The following is a 13,530-nucleotide window of genomic DNA, read 5'->3' as shown; positions in this document are numbered from 1 at the left end:
CAGAAGTTAGCCGGGTCTATTCTGGGTCGAGACCCAACTTCCATCCCGGTTTAGAGACAATCTGTTCAGTAGTTTTTGTGTAATCCTGCTGACAAACCAACACATGGACTCAATTTGATAAAAAGCACAACTGTCCAACAATCAATTCCAAACAGAGACGTTCAAGAGGAAGCTCCTTTATTTCACAATATATATAAATGAATATGTTTTCCAGGATTGTGACGCCCTGACAACAATTCTACAGTTTTATAAATAATGCTGAGATGTTTATAAATTAAAAAAAATGTTTGATTTGATTTGAATCTTTCTTTTGTTTCTACTTTGTTGCAAACTGTCATTGGTTTAATCTGTTTTTAATCATAAAATTTAATAATGACAATCATTCTTTTTACTTTAATCCATATTCTAGGTCTTTATGAATACAGTATTATTATTTAACACATTGTAGCTGTCTCATTTAGCCCTTTTAAAGGTTCTATTTGTAAGAAAAGTTTTTTTTTTTTTTGTCCGAACTCGTCTAATAATGGCGCTCTGGGATGGCGGCCGAACTCCTCAACCTCCATGCTGTTGGAAAGCCAGGTGAAGGTGGAGCGTCAAAGAAGAACAGTGTCACAGAGCGGAAAAAGCAAAACAAATATCCTTTACGCAACCTTGTGTTTCACAAAGTGGTGAACCTCGCCCACGTCTTTATTTGTGTGTGACTGGGCATCACGCGATCACCTTTTACCTGTAAACCTAATTCAGAATAAAGAAAAGGAAATGATCATGTTTTTTATTCACGTCTTACACAACATCCTCACTTTTTTGGGAGGAGGTAAGCACGCTTATTGTCCTCCAACATGGACAAAAAAAAAAGATGTTTCAAACAACAGGTGGGACTCTGAACAACCTCATTTTATTAGATGTTCCTGCCATCATTCTCTTTTTGTTGCAGTGTTTTTCCTCCTTTCAGCATCCGTCCACATGTCCACGTCATGTCATGTCAGGACATGAAGCGACATGTTCTCCATTTGGTCCACAGCAGCTCTGATCCTTTTTATTGACCGCCAACCACATCCTTCACATCTGTTGATGTTCACTTTATGACATCTAGTGGACAAATGACACCACTGCTTGTTTAAACTTCAGTTGATAATTAAATAACTCAAGTGGATCTGTGAGATGAGACCTCCTGCTCTAAAAGTGCCAACAGCCTTCATATTTTGGTGTCCTGTTCCCTCTTTGAATGATCAGAATCGATGTACGGTGAGTTTATCGGTGATCAATCGCCGTGATTGAAGGGTTGTTCAGTGTTTCATGAGGAAGAATCAGAGGATGGACAGGCACGCTTTGGCTCTATTGTTGGTGAGTCTGGTAAAACTAGATAAATCATCTGAAACACACAAAAAAGTGTTTTTATTAGGAATTGTGTAATTATTTTAAAGGAACAGTTCACCCAAAAATGATGGAAAGTCACAAATCTGTCCACCAAACTTTTTCTGGAGCTTCAGCGTTCTCCTGAATAACTGAAGAAGCTGCAGACGTGTTTAAAACTTAAAAAACAACCAAAAAACACAAAAAAATGGTGGTTTTGAGCCTGAAAAAAGGGTATAAATAACATCTTTCCAAATCAGGTTTGGACCTCTGGGCTTCCGTAGTGTTAAAACAAGTTATTTTCAGGGGAACAGTTGCATTAATAGCCGTCTGATATATAAGACGTCCACGAGTTAAATTTGGTTGGTCTCTGCTGAGTAATTCTGAAAGCTTCTGGACGCTCGACAAGAGGTGTTTTCATCCACTCAGCACTGACGAGTTCAAGGTCGGGTAACTGTGAGCCTTCCCGACCGCGATGAAGGCACAACCATGGTGTTATTTATTTATCACTTATTCTGTGAGTAACAGCACCGTCACTTTTTCTGGGAAAGAAAGTGTCATATAATCAGCCGTGCCAGCACACGGAGGGTTTTAATCCTCGCTGTGATGCGACGCTTGGCGAGGATGAGAGAGCTTCTAGGATTTCATCGAGGCGTGCCAGGCAGAAATATGTTCTTGATTTGGAGAAAAATGGGAAGTGGATTAGAATCTGAATTGCCAGTTTGACTAATCTATCACACTTGAATCATTTACAACTACAGATTTTTTCTTTGTGACCTGTCAAAAGATGCTCAGATGACTAAACAGGAAGGGGAAACAGCATGGATGAAATAAAACCACAATGTGGACAATCATCAGAGAAAATGGATCATCCCACCACAATTAAAACTAACTCGAAATTAGATTAATTTCTTTTGGATCCAGCAGTGTGCTGCTGATGAGAGACGTTCAACTACATAGTGTCCTCGAGAAAACTGCAAGAAAAGTAAGAAGAAAACTAAATATAGATGTTTCAGACGCTTTTTATTGGATCAGCACCACAAGAACTGTAATTGAGACTGTTTCAGCTCCAAGATTTTCTCCCAGTGTGGGAGTGGGTGATTAGGCGCTGTGCTGGCAAACACCACAAACCTATTAAATGTGTTAACAACAGACTACACAAATAGTTGGTAATGAAAAATATATGAGAAAAACACAAAAGGCCCGAGGGACTCGTTAAAGTGAAACATCGAGAGAAAGGCAACAGAAGCTCATACAGGACAGAGGAGGTTAAAGTCCACACGTCCATGGTTTCTCCCAGTAGAAGTTCAGAGACTTGTGGGTAAAAGTAAAAGTACTGATTGACAGCTTCTTTACACCTGTAAAAGTAGAAGTACTGATTGACAGCTTCTTTACTCCTGTAAAAGTAGAAGTACTGATTGACAGCTTCTTTACTCCTGTAAAAGTAAAAGTACTGATTGACAGCTTCTTTACTCCTGTAAAAGTAGAAGTACTGATTGACAGCTTCTTTACTCCTGTAAAAGTAGAAGTACTGTTTGACAGCTTCTTTACTCCTGTAAAAGTAAAAGTACTGATTGACAGCTTCTTTACTCCTGTAAAAGTAGAAGTACTGATTGACAGCTTCTTTACTCCTGTAAAAGTAGAAGTACTGATTCAGCTTCTTTACTCCAGTAAAGTAATAGATTACAGGCTCTGACATGTACTCAGAGTATCAGAGTAAAAAATCTCCCTCTGAAGGACATTTGTGTTCAAAGCTAACATAAACTCACCTCATATTAATAGAATTCAAAGACTATTAAAGTTAAAGATAGAATCAGTAGGATTTGTCCCAGCTGTTCCTAAACGCACCACAAAGACAGTTGATTGTTGAGTCTCATTCCCAGGACGTCAAATAGACACATGTTGGGTTGGTAAAGCGTCCCGAGCAGCAACAAAGAGAGAAAATCAGAAACTCTCTGCAGATACGAGACACTAACACGCCTTTTCTCCACATTCCAGTCTCCCTTTCTGTCTGTTTACGGCTTCTTACGTCTTTTACGTCTTTGTCTCGTCTCGCAGTGTCTGACATCAGTCTTGTGATGTTGAGTTCAGATGTAGAGAGGAGAAGTCAGAAGCTGTCAGGATAATATCTACTCAAGTACAGATCTGAAAAATCAAGTTACGGGCAAAAGATTTGTCTGTCGGAGTCTTGAGGTCGGACAGGGAGCTGCAGGCTGCAGGTTGAAGTCTCAGCAGACTGTCAGGAGCTCCATGAGAACTCAGCAGTATATCAAGAAACACTTGGTGGTAATATAACATCACTGGGTTGCTCGGTCACGTTTCCGTTAACAAGTTAAAGTCCTGCATTCAAAACCTCCACAACAGAATGAAAGACGTTGCACAGCGCTCATTAAGGTCGCATGTGACGAGAATCGAAACACAGGAAGGTCGTGACTCAGTGACGGCGTGATAAAATCAAAAAGCGTTTTTATACAAGATAAAGTGGGTGCAGAGGAAGACGGTCTGCAAGGCAACACCTCGGAAAGGGGTTTGGGTCGGAAACACCAGCAGGGAGGGAATAAAACAGGAACGCTAACATGAGGAACAAACATGACCTGGCACTTAGAGCTGGCAGCGCACAGACTAAACACACAGGTGAAAGGCCGGCCTATCAACGCCCCTGGCGCTGATTAACACAAAATAAAACAGGAAGTGATGCAAAACAAACAGTGAAACAAAGAAAACACAACAAGATGACGACATGTTGTAAAAATGACCCGATAAGCTTCAGACCAGAAGAAAGCAGTGAGACAAACACTTCACTTCCAAACGAACTTTCATTCCCAGGAACGACTTTTCGTTTTGTTTCCGTCCGCACCACCAAGAAGATCCAGCAATGATCCCGCTGTGGTATGATTCTATTTGCAGGAGTCATTACGGCCTGGATTTCATCCTCTGTGCATCTGTTGTGTGTACTGTAAATCCTTGTTGACGTGTTGAGGCACAATGAACAAACCAAAAACTGGTTTGTGGCTGCAATTTTTTTAAAATGCTGATTGAAATAAAGGCCACAAGCACTCCAGAAATGTTCAGCGCTGCAAAAACCCCGACTCCAAATACCGAGACGAGATAACAGCCTCCTGCGTGGAAAGAGGATGAGAACAGACAATCATACAAGTCCAAATCTCTCCCATACAACAGAAAATTAAAGCTTGTTCTACGCGTCTCCAGAGCAACATGTGCACCAGGGTGATGTGAAGTGATCCATCCTGCAAACAAGTCCTTCAACCAGGAATTTAATAGACTTAAGAGCTCGCCGGATTATTAACAAGGTACTTCTTGCTCAGATAAATAAATAAATTATCAAAAGAACACAACACAGAAGAACACACGCGAGTTCTGGGAGTGATGTATGTGATCGGCCTGGTCTCACAACAAAAGACATGACGGAGAGCTGATCGCACGAAGGCCCGGCACCACAGACGTTTCAGTGAGTTACGGTTCCACTTGGTTCTGCTTCAGCAGCTGGAACGGATCTCTCAGCCAGCGGACCACACACACACACACACCTCATTCTGCAGAGAAACAGCACTACAACAGGACTGAGCTTCAGCCGTGAAGCGACATCTTTAAACATCGAGACAGTTTTAAGAGGCAGTTTTAAATTTTGTTTTGAAACATAAAAGTTTCAACACTTGGGTAATCAATTTTAAGGAGTGCCCACAGCGCAGAGTCGGATTGTTTTGTACTCGGGAGAACATCACTTCTACACAATTATCTAATAAAACCATCCGTGACCTCTATAAGAGCAGCGGTTGCCGCAGTAACGGCGAGGTAGTATCCAAAAACAAAGACAACCGAGGGGCCGACGTGACGTATGAAGAGTTTCCTCTGGCAATGTTGAGAAATGTAATGACGCGTTTTATTTTTTTCGAACACGAGGCGCTTCGGAGAGAAAAATGAAAAAGCTTGTTGCTGCATCAACAACCCGCTACCTGAGACTCCCCGTCGCCACAGTAACAGTTTTCATATTTCCAAACGCTTTTGTTTTATTGTCGGATAAACAGACGTGATTTGTGTTTACTGACAGACGGAAGAGAATGTAAATCTGGGTGATTTGTTTGCCTTCACGTCCTCCTCGAAACTTTCACTCCCTGCGTTCACACTGAATCACCACCACAGTATTGGGTCCAGCCGTCTTGTGAAAACTGGCCACAAACCCAAAAGAGACTCATGTCTTCCTGTGAGTCAGAGTGGCTCCAGAACCGCCTGTCAACAGGATGTCATGATGATCCATCATATATGTGACACTCTAAACCAAAACTTCCAGGTCCGATCTCTGCACCAGACTTGATAGGAATTTGATAGGAATTTCCCAAAAAACATGAAATATAAACATGTGACACATCTTTAAACCTGAAAGACTCAATAACTTCCAGCATTCATGAAATCTCCGGACCCTCGTCATCGCACACTTTGGTTCAGTTGATCGCACAGAAAACACTGAAATACAATTTTGTGAATGAAGTCAGAAGCAGCGTCTCACAGTTTAAGCTGCTTGTGCTTCAGCAGCTGCTCGATGACCTGAATTATGTGCAAGTGAAACTCTCACCAAAATGCAACCGAGGCTTTTTTTGTGAATGTACCCGAGTCAAACCTTCATGTAAAAGCATAATTATGATGAAAGAGGCACTTTTAAGATTTACTGCATTTTCATTTTCAGGTCAATCTCATTTTCAATGGGAGTGCTACGGGCACTTTTACGATAGCATCAAAATCTCTATTTTTAAAACAGTAAGAAGTCTCGACACAACATGAAACTTTGCTGGTAGTATCACCAGGGTCTCTACACATGAACACGAGCATTGAGAACTTTGTTTGTGTACACAGAGTTTACTAAAAAGAAGGTTTTTGAACAACTCACGTTAGCAGTAGCTTGTTCCGCTCGCCGCCGTCCTGCCAGTGGAGAAGTGTCGATCTCAGAATGTGACGTAACCTGGAGGACAGTTAAGGTGGAACGCTCCTAAAGCTTAGTTCCATATAAATGCAGGATAATTTGTTGTTTTGTCGTTAGTGAAAAACAATATTGACCTTGAAGTTGAAAAAGGAGCCTCATATAAGAAACAATACTAAAATCAAAAGCCGGAAAAGTCACGTGTGATCTCACGTGGATAGTTGTTGCTGGAAGACAGTAGTTCCACCTTAACTGTCCTCCAGGTTACGTCACATTCTGAGATCGACACTTCTCCACTGGCAGGACGGCGGCGAGCGGAACAAGCTACTGCTAACGTGAGTTGTTCAAAAACCTTCTTTTTAGTAACTCTGTGTACACAAACAATGTTCTCAATGCTCGTGTTCATGTGTAGAGACCCTGGTGATACTACCAGCAAAGTTTCATGTTGTGTTGAGACTTCTTACTGTTTTAAAAATAGAGATTTTGATGCTATCGTAAAAGTGCCCGTAGCACTCCCACTGAAAATGAGTTTGACCTGAAAATGAAAATACAGTAAGTTGGTAATAACTTCACCATTATGTTATGCTGCATGGATGATGGAGACACACAGCTGTCGGTGTCTCCTGTCACTGGACCTGCACCAGGAGAGCTGACTTTATTCTCCTCATCTGGACTCTGTAAATGTCAAAATAAACGTCTTCTTCTCGTTGTTTATCTCTCCCCTGGCACTAATACTCTTACATTAGTCTACTATGGAGAGGAATCACAGACCTGAAGACGCCACTGACCTACAGCCAGTACAGATTTGTCCATTAGCAGTTTGAGAATAGCTCAGACTTTGACCAGGTGCTCCAGATTTAAAAGATGTTTTATCATCACAGTTTACAGCTGCTGCTCATATTCGTACTGTAAAAAACCCCCAAAAATCAGTTCCGGCCGGTAAAAGCCTCAAAGTAAACATCTGGAGAAACACCTGCTGATGTCACTGAAAGGTTTTTGTACGTACATGGAAACATTTCTATTTATATAAAGGTGATCTCAAGAGATTATAAAGGCTTACATCATCTCCAAATAAACATCAGATAAGTGGAGCCCCACACAAATAAAACAGAGCTTATGTGAGTATTTACCACTCGTCTGCACTTGACCTCACTGCATAATTACTGATAGTGTATGTCTGAGCCTTTTATAGCTGCAGTGTGTGTGTGTGTTTACCAGACGTTGTGTGATTAGTATGGCCTGAACTGTACGAGTGAGCTGCAGAAAATGAGCCGTTATGGATAACGTCTTTTTTCCTTTTAACTAACGAGGTTTACTTAGCGAACCAGCGTGGGAGGATCTGATGTGGTGAGGAAGTTTAAAGTCAGAGTTTAAAAGAAAAAACATGAGTGTGTGAGGTAACATCAGACACAGGAGATGTGGTAGAGAGTATGGAAGCCCAAAAGGGACAAAGAAAATGAATAAATAACGTGAATTTTGTGTTGTTGTTCCACAAAATCCACAAAAAAAGTCACGTGAATTAAGGAAGTAATTAACTGCGGAGAGTAATTTGAAAATGAATTACAGGAATTATGAAAAGGGAGATAATAAAATGGAAATAGTAATAATAAGTAATAATAAAGATATATAGTGTTGAAGCAAGTAATCAGTTAATCCGCCATTTTACAGTTTAAAGAAATTGTCACCACATGATCGATAATGACAGAATAAAAAAAAATCAGCTTGGCGCTAAAATGAAGGAAAAATGTATTTCAAAATAAGTCTCAAAGAAAAAAAAGAAATACTGATATGTAACAAAACGCATTAATTTCTGCATGTGTGTCATGTCAGCACTCTCCATGACCTGTGTGTAATACTTGGTGGACTTACCCTTTAGGGGATGGTTACAGTGAAGGGATGACATCGCTGCGTGCTCATAGGTGGTTTACACCTGTGGCTGGTTTCCTCAGAGCTGGCTCATCTTCCATTTAGGGTGTCGAACGGGGGAAAACCGGAGCGTCTCAGCGGGAGGACACAGGAGAGCAGGCGCCTGGTTTTGTTTTCAGTTGCTGTCTGATTCACACAACAGCTCAAAAAAGCCATTGAAACACTCCTGACCAAGACAATGGCAACCAACTGAATCACAAACCAGGAAGGCGGTGTGCGTGTCATTACTGTAGTTGTAGTGGGAACTACCGTACCACAGAAACTGTCATCATGCTGAGCAGCTTCGAATATGGGGGTGTTTCTACCCCAGCAGCTGGATTGGAAGAGGGGTAGGAAGTGGGAAGAGGGCCGCCGTCCTCCCAACGTGACGACTGCATATCTTAACCAATCCCAAAACGTCTTCACATTCATAGAGCAAACCAGGTTTCATGTCCAGGTTCTCCTCTAGGTGTCGGTTTCTGTTTTAGATCCAGCCCGACCACCTGCCTGCAGCGTCCGTGCTGTACGTATTCTAACTGCGAAGATAAATCAGCGCTATTTAAACTGGTGGAGATCACACCTGAGAATCAAATCTTACTGAAGCATAAAAGTGTTCAGTGATGCGGGAGAATGACAGTGATCATTACAGCTGTGCGTTTGCTCCTCGAGAATATGTTGGCGACACCTCGTTTGTCTTTCCTACATGACTTCTATTCGCTGTGCAGGATGCACGTGTGCTATCTGTGCGGAGTTCAGCCGGTAAGCTGTAATGATTAATATACTGCTGATTTGACTGGCTGATGGTTTGTCTTATCACCTGCCAAGAATCTTTTGCAAGTGCCTGCTGGTTTTTTTTAAACACTTTCCAAGATGGAATCAGCCTGGCACCTTACATGAGCCCCAAACTAAAGTACTGGACTCATAAAATGTCCAAGAATCACCAAAATGAATGAGGACATATCCTCTAGGCAACATGAATATCTGTTCCAAATATGTAGGCCATCCAACGGAACCCAGGGGTATTCCCAGCCTGGACAACACTCCTATTCTTTGAGCATGGCTGGTTCACTGAAGGGAGCCAGACTTGAATAGACTTCACTGGTCAGAGTGGGCAGAGTTTCAGTTTGAGACTTGCTGGAAGTTAATGTCTGGCATGCCAAGACTGTGGCCCCTGTATGCAAAAACATTTCACTTTGTTCTGACTTTCCAGAGGAAAGATTAAGTGGGCACCTGCTGGCTGCTTTTCATTTCCTGAGTTGACATTTGGCACTGCGCCCCAAGAAACAGAACAACAGAGAACAGTATGACTTCATGCTGGAAGTGTGCCACATGTCTTACCAAATCAACTTCAGTTACTTTGCAACTCTCTCAGTCATAAAATCATATGCACCTTTGGATGTCTTTCGATACGTTTTAAGTGAGAAAACATGGGTGTATCTTGCATGGAAACCTTCCATTCCACTGGAAAAACACCTTAACTGGAAATGTGTTCATTGACCTGTCACCACAGCTCATCTCAAGGGCCTGATCAACAGATGGGTTGCTGTAAAAATCCCATTAGTGCAAGTCTATTTCTGTCCGTACACATCATAAAAATAGATGAGTGTAGTCGGCTTCCTGTCGCCAGAGGTGCCAGGCCACCTTTAAAGGTTAAGTCAAGTATTGTGAGAACACTGGCACCAAACTAAAGACAATCAACTGTGTTGCATTTTGCATGTCAAACAAGGAAAAGCACCAGGTTATGATTTTCTTTACTCCCTTACAGAACAGAGGACAGAAGAGAAGAGATCTGTGACTTCAGGTCGTCTGCAGAGAGACTTAAACTGGTAACCTGTGACACCGAGCTGGTCTACATGTTTAAACAAGAAAACGCTTTATCACAGGTAAGTTAACGAGGTTAGTAGGTAAAATGATGTGCGCTGATTATGCTCGGAAATCAAAGTGAATCAGAAATGAGTCTGATGATCATGTGACTAAAGTTTTTACCAGGAAAGAAATATGACCCGGCCTTAAAACACCTGTTTTTTGAGTGGAGTTTGGTTTAACAGTCTCGGCACTCAACAGGCTGACAGGATGTTAATAACTGACCTTTCGTCTAGTGAGGAGCCTTTTTAACAGCGTCAAGTGATGTAGTGGAGCCCAAACCGACCTTTAACCTGAATTGTTATGTAATAACCACAAACCTGTTTCGCCACAGCGGAGAAATTAGTTTACAGTCATGTTTGTAATTGCACAGAGTGTACTCAGTAAGGTCGTTGTGTGTGTCAGACTGTCATTTCCATCATTTCTTTGATTTTGTCCTTGTAATGATGCTTTTTACGACATATATCGATGTTTGTTGTAAGCCAGCGACCTCTAGTCGTTTGGTAATAATCACTACCAATGTTTGGTAGTGATTATTACCAAACATTGGCTATATACTGGCAACCATATGTTATTTTAACAAACATCTAAAAAGGTTGTTTTTCTATTTTTGACATGCTGTTTGTGCGTCCGCTCTACTTCTGAATGCAAAACCCATAGGCGGCGCTATTTTGTCACAGAAAAAAAAATCCCCAAATAAAATCATGATTTTTATTTTATATTTAAAATTTTATTTTAAGACGCGGTTAAAGAGACATAAAAACGCACACTTTCAAGGTATTATTTATTATTATTTTCAAATTATTATATGAAAGATTTATTTGATAGGCTCAGTCTACCTGCGTCATTCCGTAGGTAAGTAGCGTAGAAGTTAACGGTTTCGCCTCGCTAGCGGACGGCATAAAGAGAAAGCAACCCGGGAAAAGCGAAATTAGATAAAACGACCGACTGCACCCTTCAAACGAGACCCCTCCAGAGCTACCTCCCCCGCGACACCGGCCTCGGTGCAGACACCAGCCACCTCTCTGTAGACTCCGGCCGCCCTCCAGACACCTGTTACACCGGGTCTGCAACTGGATGAGGAAAACGATGGCCCAGCAGAAACTGTCCTGTCTTTCGCTTCTCTACCGTTACATCAAGAGTGACATTACAAAGAGGGTTAAACCTGAGGAAATTGTTGACAAATACGACACAAACGGTGACTGTTGCTTCATTAAGGTAAGAAAATTAATTGATTAGGCTACTACCGTAAAATACCAAATAATAGCTGGGGCGTTTATTTGTTTCAATCACTTAACAGACCAGGTGTTAGTTTGGGACCAGGATTTCCAGCAATTCGGGTCAGGCGTTTAATTCCTTCCTCTCAAAAATCCAAGATGAAAACGTTACAAACTTCTCCAGCTTCTCTCTGAATTCTCTGGCATCCTTCTGCAAGTGAAGTTGTTGCGGCGGAGGAAACGATTCAGCCAACCAGCACTCACAGATAACTCCTCATCTCTGCTGTCACTCACGGTGGCGGACATTTGTTTCTCCATCGTCCTGATCATTTTGCAGGACACTCTCTCGTGGCAGACGCTGAAGCTCCGTTTTATTTTTTCGCCAATCTCTCACTCTCTTGGGGTCGATAGAGAAATCTCTTGAGGCTGCTTCTCCCGAGTTTTCCTCTGCATATTTTACGACAGAAAGTTTAAATTTCAAGTTGTACTTTTTATTTTTTTGCTGCACCGGAGCCATGGCGATCATCAATGTGATACTGACAGAAAGCAGCACAATACGTGAAAAAGGCGAAGAAGAAAAACGTGCAGTGTCAGCGGTCACATCCTCTTCCTTGATTTAAAAAAAATTATAATTATTACCTATTTTAAAAAAATTAGTTAATGGAATTATTCAGCCGCAACATCTCAGTTTGATGGCCTACGTATCTGCCTGACTGAGTTTAAAGGTTTTGTTTTTTGTTTTTTGTTTTTTGTAGCTTCCCCATATGTCCTGCCCTAGTGCCGCCTATGGCAAAACCTTTTTCTACAGAGACGGTCAATAGATACTGTAGTATAGCTGATCGACCAATACTCAATTTTCAAGGGTAGATGTCGATCAGTTGGGCGATTTTCACACATTTGTTTGCAACAGAAGCAGAATAATTCAGTTGAACAATAAGCTGTAGCGTCTAAAATGACATCAGTGCCCTAAAACTGTAAACTTTACCGGGAAATTAATGTTGATTCACCCAACGCGCTCCACCTACAGAATAAACTCAAGGTTTGTTTTGGTGTCAAGGTGATAAGAAAGATACCGAGTGATGTTATATTACATGACACATCCAAACAAACAAGACTTAACAGAATCTTGCAGACCTGTTCTTTATTTTTCTTCCCCAGAACGTCATCATCATCAAAATTATGTTTGCAATGATTCTTATCAGCAGACCACAGGCAGCGATCAGCTTAAATAAGGATATGAATCAGCCAAGACAAGACACTGACACAAACTGTTTTCATACAAAAACACAAACTTGTCTCGACCCATGTGAATCATCATCGTCCAGGAAAACATGCTTAATTAAGTTTCTTCAAAGAGCAACAGTGAGTTCTGTGGACAGTGTTTTTGTTGTTTTTAAATCTTGGTCGACACAAACGGTCCAAAAAACAATATTCAATATCTTCCTAAACTGCATGTGATCACCAGTTACTGTGTTTAAAGTCCTGCACAGCTTGAAAAAAGAAAGAGATAATAATGATGAATAACTCGGACACAAATCACGACGACAGGAATATAATACGATTAAATAATACAAAAATACAATCAACAGTTTAAAATTTCACACCAAATAAATACAACTGTGACGGATAATCGAACCTTCAGTTCAGTGTTGACGATCAAAGACGACTAACTCAATATTTTACAGACACTGAACGTTAATAAAATCAATCTCGTCGATTCCTTTTGTGAAGCTTTATTGTTGCCTTTGAATGGCAGCAGTGGGGCGGGTCTTCATCTTCAGCAGCTCCGGGATTGGTCGGCTGCTGTCCTGGTAGAAGTCCAATCCTGTGACCCATTCGACGTCTCTGACTCGTGACTGATGGAACCACATGTGATCTTCAACCCACTGGGCCTCCGGTTGTGAACTCTGTCGATGTAACAAAAAAGTGTCGCAAAGTTATTCTTACATTTGACTGTTTGAGGTTGTGATGGCGTGTCGCTGGATGAGGGCTGATGCTTCTGCTCTCTGTTGTTTCCTCCTCTCAAAAATAACAACCTCATTGTTTTTCTACTCATCACAAATCAGGCTGATCTTTATAATCACCTCATCAATTGATTACGTATCTCTTCCTGGATACGTGGGGTGTGCTTTCTCCCTTCTTCTTGCTCTTCCTCCCCTCTCCCTCTTTATCTAAGCTTTCATCCTCCTGGCTTTTCTGCATAAAGCTTTTGAATTCATTCATTCATCAGTTTTAGATAGAAAAGGCAGCACATCTGCA

The 13,530-nt window shown here is 41.4% G+C and overlaps 1 protein-coding gene across 1 annotated transcript in view; it reads right to left on the bottom strand.

The window, feature by feature from the left end:
• Positions 1–12,390: 12,390 nt before the first annotated feature.
• Positions 12,391–13,530, bottom strand: part of LOC115579450 (venom phosphodiesterase 1) — a 43,608-nt gene continuing 42,468 nt past the window's right edge. The window contains exon 25 of the mRNA XM_030412987.1: positions 12,391–13,178. Coding sequence (XP_030268847.1) covers positions 13,005–13,178 — 174 coding nt within the window. The 3' untranslated portion in view covers positions 12,391–13,004. The remainder of the gene's footprint in view (positions 13,179–13,530) is intronic.

Source organism: Sparus aurata, chromosome 3 (genome assembly GCF_900880675.1).
Source record: "Sparus aurata chromosome 3, fSpaAur1.1, whole genome shotgun sequence".
Taxonomy (NCBI): domain Eukaryota; kingdom Metazoa; phylum Chordata; class Actinopteri; order Spariformes; family Sparidae; genus Sparus; species Sparus aurata.
The sequence above is the reverse complement of the archived record's forward strand: the minus strand, read 5'-3'. Positions and strand labels throughout refer to the sequence as shown.